At 46.4% G+C, this 6,302-nt stretch overlaps 1 protein-coding gene across 1 annotated transcript in view; it reads left to right on the forward strand.

Moving 5' to 3' along the window:
- The first annotated feature begins 695 nt into the window (after positions 1–695).
- The window catches only part of Il13ra1 (interleukin 13 receptor subunit alpha 1), a 61,769-nt gene continuing 56,162 nt past the window's right edge, over positions 696–6,302 (forward strand). The window contains exon 1 of the mRNA XM_028887322.2: positions 696–1,087. Coding sequence (XP_028743155.1) covers positions 1,009–1,087 — 79 coding nt within the window. The 5' untranslated portion in view covers positions 696–1,008. The remainder of the gene's footprint in view (positions 1,088–6,302) is intronic.

The following is a 6,302-nucleotide window of genomic DNA, read 5'->3' on the forward strand; positions in this document are numbered from 1 at the left end:
CAGAATTGTTAAGTACTTGTCCAATCTAGGCCACTGTGCTCAGGTGTGAAACACCATACCTGTCTACAATATGTATCTTGAAAATTAAATCTATAGTAGTTGATGGTTTGTGGGTTTTTTTTTTTTTTTGGTTTTGTTTTGTTTTGGTTTGGTTTTTCGAGACAGGGTTTCTCTGTGTAGCTTTGAGCCTTTCCTGGAACTTGCTTTGGAGACCAGGCTGGCCTCGAACTCACAGAGATCCGCCTGCCTCTGCCTCCAGAGTGCTGGGATTAAAGGCGTGCACCACCACCGCCCGGCTAGTAGTTGATGGTTTTAATAATACGGGTACATAGGATGGTGGCACTGTCCATTGTTTGGGGAATGCCACTTTAAAAATCCCATTCAATGTATTACCAGTTTTTAAATACATCGTCATTGTCCCCTTCCACAAAACAGAGTGCCTGCCACTAAAGTCCTGTATTTGGACTAGCAAATCCACCCAGAGAAATAAATAAGGTATTACTAATGTAGGAGTCAGAGCTTAGGAAACAAGGGCTCAGAGACCTAAGGCTGGAAGCCAGGTTTCCAGACTCCCAGGACAAGGTTCTTTCCTACATGACCCTGCCCTAGTGCCTAGCAGGGCGCAGCCTTTGGCACCTGGGACAACCACGCATCCTAATCGAAGTGGGAGTGGAGAGAGGCCAGTGGCTGGAGCCTTGCCACAAAGCTCCAGAGGAAGTCGCCTTGGGTCCTAGTGAGGAGTCCTCTGGAGCTGTAACAGGTGGTGGCGCGGACGGAGGCCAGGTGTCACCCGGTGGGAGCCCGGGAGCCGCGTGCCCCGCCCCGTCCACCGCCCGCGCCCTGGCGCCCCCGCGCGCTCGGATTACCTGCGGCCGTGGGCGGGGCCGCCCTTCCCGTCTGCGCCGGCTCTGGCCTCCAGCGCGCCTCGGCCGGGAAGTGGGAGCGAGAAGCGAGGAGGCGGAGACTGCGGCGGCTCCAGCCGGGCCGCGCTCCGAGCCGAGGGGCTGCATGGCGCGGCCAGCGCGGCTGTGTGGGCTGTGGGCGCTGCTGCTGTGTGCCACCGTGAGCCCAGGAGCCGCGGCCACAGGTGAGTGTGCCCCCAGGTTGGTGACAGCCACCCGGAGGACGTGGCTGGCAGGGACGTGGACCGGCGGGCAGGGTGCCTTGGGGTTGCCGGGGGTGGGGTGGGGGGGGTAGATTGTCGCGGCCAGGGTGTGCGCCAAGGTGGTTGCCACTTCGACGCCCTGTGAGCGGCCGCCAGTCTTCGCCGCCGGTGCTGGGTCTCCCGGATCCTGCTGGATTTGGGGGACTTGGGAGCTGGGGGTTTCCCAGGCGCGGTGGCTGGGGAGTCCGACTAGCCATCTCACTTCCCTTGCGCACTAGGGAAGAGCCAAGGAGGCTGGCATCTGGAGGAAGGGGACTGAAGGGAACCTAATTTTGCCGAAATGACCCAAACAAGTGGCTTTGCCTGTGAAGAGATGAGGGACCCAGGGGGTGGCGACCAAGTCCTGGTGAGCTGGGAACTTCCCAGGGCTCCTTGCCCAGAGGCTCACAGATGCTCAGTTTGAAAGTGTGGCTTTGGCGATGGAATTTAAAGGGAGCCTCTAAAGGTAGATCTTAGTCCTAGTAGCAAAAGGACAAAAGGGTCAAGACCTCCTCTGGCATTAAGAAATCCATTGAGAAGACCTGACCAGCATCTGATGCCTCCCACCTTTAATAAACCGTATATTATGGGGAGAAATCTTAAATTTATGGAAAAGTTGTATACATTATTTGAGAAGTTGCTCCATTGCCCTTGTGCTTGTGAGCAACTTTTAACTAATGAACTTTGCAGAGCTGCTGTGAAAATCGAAGGTGAATGATTTCCTCATGGACTGGGCCTGGCAAGCATGGAGATCTGGGACTTTTAAAATAGGTTTTATTATCGCATCCACACACACAAAAACCAATTTGCTTAACGAATGTTTACCAAGTGTACTGTGCTTTGAAACGAAAGCTGAAATGTTGTTAATTAGGAAACTCCCATGCCCTGTCAACAAAATATATGTAGTATCTGTGACAGGCAGTGTTTCTAGGGGCTGAGGATGTCACAGTGAGCAAAATGGATCAAGTCCCCGAGCCATGAAGCTAGTTACATCATTGATAGAGGGTGTGTGTTTCGGTGTGTTAAGTAAAATACGGTATGTCAGATACTACTAAAGTACTACGGAGAGAGACAAGACAGAGAGAGACAAGACAGCGTAGGGAGTTGTAATGGCACCACCGAGTAGAAAGACTTTCCTGAAAGATTGGCATTTGAGTGAGACCTGAGGTCCACTTAAGTTTGTCCGTCTATAATTGCCCGTTTTTCCTGGGTTCCTGGAGAGGGCAGCTGGGGCTTCATGCAAGCTAGGTAAGTGCTCTAGGGCTGAGTCAGACCTCCAGCCTTTGATAATTATTCAAGTGTTGGCCTGCTTTGTTTTATGTTGAGCCAGGCTCTGAAGGTCGGTTGACTTAGAATCTTAGAGTGTACGGAATGATCTTTGTCCGTGAAGTATCTCTCCTTCAGCCGAGGCAGCAGGTTTCTGTAGGTATTTAGGAACACTGAAGTCCACAGACTTACCTTAGGTCACCTATCTCATTGGTGTCCTGATTTTCGCCGCCGTGTCATCCCAACACACTCCCTCCTACAGGTCCCTTCCCACACACACCTGGAACAACAGCTGGCCCTCTAGACAAGACCGTCAACCCTCAACTTACCGACTTATTTTTGTCATGATAGTTCGTTGGTACCTTAGACTACAGAAACTTTTCTCCTTTTAGAAATATCGAGAGAATTGCGTTTGTGGTGTAGAAAGCATTTGCCATCTCTAGTTACTCGGAGGCTGAAGTTTTTAGTGACTGACATTGACTGGCTGTGAGACTCAAGGTTAGTCATTATCCCCTCCATCCGTGACAGTTTGCTCATGGATGAAATGAAGCGATTGTGCTGTATATGTTTTAAACCACTGTTCTAATTGTAATTTCTGTGTTTGGGTGTTGGGAACGCCGTACATCTTAAGTGCTTTTCTCATTTTGATCCTGCTGAATATTTAAAAACCGATTAGGTTACTGGTTTAGTTTGGTCTGTTTAGTGCAGCAGCTGAATCGGGGCTTTGCTTAATAACAGCTAGCATTTCCATGTCTACTGTCTGCCCAGCAGTTTTCGAAGTGCTTTACTTCTTTTTATTTAAAGCTGTGTTTTGACAAGTCTCATGAAGCTAGTTTATACTATTGGCAGAAGCTGTGTGTTTCTTTGTGTTAAGTAAAATATAGTACTAAAGTACTATGGAGAGAAACTCGGCAGGGTAGGAGGTTACAAATTTAGTTACTAGTTTAGTGCAGTCTGTTTAGCTCCATAGCCCACATTGTGGCATGGTTGTTATAACAACTAGTCTTGAACTGCTGGCATGCAGATGCGCTAGATAGGTACCTTCCAGGGTACCAGTATAGGACTAGTTGGGATCCATGAAAGTATATACACACTAGAGAGAATAGTATACTAGAGACTGACTTGTAGTTTCATACATAATTGAAGTTTTGCTCTGTAGCCCAGGCTAGCCTTGAATGAACTCCCTGAAATTCTGTTTCAGCCTCCTCCATGCTCAGACTATAGGTGTGTGCCACCATCCCCAATTTTAAGTTTCATTTCTATTTCATTTAACCTTTACAAGCAGCCTAAACTTCAGGTGTTATTATTGGGGGGCACTTTTGTGTACAAGGAAGCTGAGGCATCCTAAGGCTGAGATTCTTACCTAAATAAAGTCGAGGAGCTAGGCTTCCAATCCTAGCAACCTGATTCCACAGGCTATGTCCTTAACCACTCAGTACCCAGTGCCTCTTTCAAAAGAAGTAAGAGGGAGTCTTGGCATGCAGAAGAGCTAGTTAGGTACCTCCCAGGGTACCAGAATGGGGACTAGTTGGGATCCATGAAAATATATGTAGACTAATCATATATTGAAGACTGGCTTCATAATGGCTGGAACATGTAGTTGAAACAATAGGCATTCAGAAGAGAGGAAACGAAGGCTGGCAGTTTCACAGACTAGGAAAACTTGAGCTAGAGCTTCAGAAAGGGTAGACTTTGGATGGAGAAACAGTATAGTGGAGATTAAGCAGGCGCAGCGATGAGGAAGTGGCCAGTCAAGAGCCCAGCTTGGTCAGAAGAGATACCGGTAAAATCAATCTGTGCAAAACAGCTCTGTTTGCTCTTAAACATCTTGATCAGGGCACAGTCTGAAGAAAAGCAAGCAAGGAGACTGGTCTGGGTAGAGGGAGCCATTGGAGTGTGAAGCTTGGTGGCAGATGGCAGTCTCTATTAGAAACATGCACAGCATATATACACCTCCTATGTAGGATCACGACTTACTGGTGAGAAGGTCTTCCCACCTTATAATGTTTAGGAGAGAATATTGGTGTGATTGGGGATGATTACGAAAGATGTAGCAAAAAAAAAAAAAAAAAAAGGCAGGAGTTGATGACTGCATGTGAAGAAAAAAGACAGATGACTCACGTATGACTCTTAGGATTTCCTTCAATTTCCCGAAATCTGCATGCCTCTGCCAACTCTTGAGATTGAACAGGAGAAAGCAAAAGCAATCAGTTAAACGAAGCACCTTACTGTAAAATGATTGCTGATGGCGTCACCTCCTAATTCACACAGAATGTGGGGATAGGCGATAAACAGACGCACTTGGGGTTTAGCTAAAAGAGTTACTTGGATCTTGACCTCTTCTACACTCCCCGTCTCAAGGTAGTGATCATCTCCCAGTAAATGGTTGGAAGTCGATGTCAAAGGAAGGCAGAAGCAGTATGTGTTACGCCTCAGAGCCTATAGGTACACATTTCCACAGAAAACTAATGCAACTGTCCATTTTGTCTCTTAAGAAAGCAGCTAGTTAACAGTTCTATAATACTTGCTCTGGGCAGAAACTGTTGTAGCACTTTACCTGTTTTTTTTGAGACAAAGTCTGATTACATAGGCCCCATTGGCCTGCTATTTGTTACTTAGCCCAGCTTGGCTCCAAACTCTTGGCAGCCTTCCTCCCCCAGCCTCTTGAGTGCTGGGATTGCAGGTGTGACACATTACCTATCTTAACTTGTTTAATACTTACAGTCACCCTTTGCAATCGGTTATGTTTAGGTTATGATTCTCATCCTTATGTTATAGGTGAGCAAGCTGAGGAGGAAGAGGGAGGTTAAGTAACTTGCCACACAGTAGTTGCAGAGCTGGGATGAGCTAGGCTCTTGAGCTGATGTCCTTAATTACTTCACTGTAGTGGAACCAGTCACCCAGAGCCCCTAGAAGCTATTCAAGTGTAGTCACTGCTTTTTTGTGCATATGTCTTACAATATGTATTACAAAATTCTCATGTGTCATGATGTGCTTACTATCTGGAGATTACATTTTAGCTTTTAGAGAGCTGTGGGCCCAAGGCCTCAGGAACCATAGGAATCCTGAAAACAGCCTTTGTGTTAGATTGTATGCTAATATAGGTTCTCTGAGCATGCTTCGGCATGGTGTTTAGTCAGTTAGGTAATGAAATGCATTTTTCCCTTTTAGAAGAATCATGCTTCCATGCTTTGGAAGAAGAATGTCTTCTTCCAAAGCTAGGGATTGTACCCGGGGCCTTGCATATATAAAGTAAATCTTCTATTACTGTATTGCCAACCTATTTGATTTTTTTTTTAAATTTTGAGACAGCATCTTGCTAAGTTTCCCAGGCTAGACTGAAATTTGCCATGTAACCCAACCCACTCTCTAAAAATCAGGCCTGCTGTCTTAGTCTCCCGAGGAGATAAGATTGTGGGCATGTGCCAACATGCCCAAATTTGAAGTGTGTGTGTTTTTTTTAATTATGAAAAGGCGTTTATTTGGGGAGCAATGCCTGCTGAGCATTGAACCCAGTGCCTGGTACGTGCTGCATCCCTAGCTTCGGTTGCTGAGTCGGTCAGGTGTTTTTTTCTGCATCGACTGGGATAATGTCATATTTCTTTTTCCCTTTCATTGTGTTAATGTGGTCTATTACACTGATTAATTTTCCTATGTTGAGTCATCCTTCCAGGAATAAATCCCACTTGGTCATGGTGTACAATCCTTTTGGTATGTTACTGAAGTCACTGTGTCAGCATTTTATTGAGGATTACTTGTCTGTTAGGATTTAGAAACAGGTACTGCAGGCCTCATAGGTCTTTGAAAATGGAAATGTATAGTATTGGCTTTTTAGATACTTGGTACAATTTGCCCATAAAGCCATCAAGTTAGGATTTTTTTTTTTGCCAGG

The sequence above is a fragment of the Peromyscus leucopus genome, chromosome X, assembly GCF_004664715.2.
Source record: "Peromyscus leucopus breed LL Stock chromosome X, UCI_PerLeu_2.1, whole genome shotgun sequence".
Classification (NCBI taxonomy): domain Eukaryota; kingdom Metazoa; phylum Chordata; class Mammalia; order Rodentia; family Cricetidae; genus Peromyscus; species Peromyscus leucopus.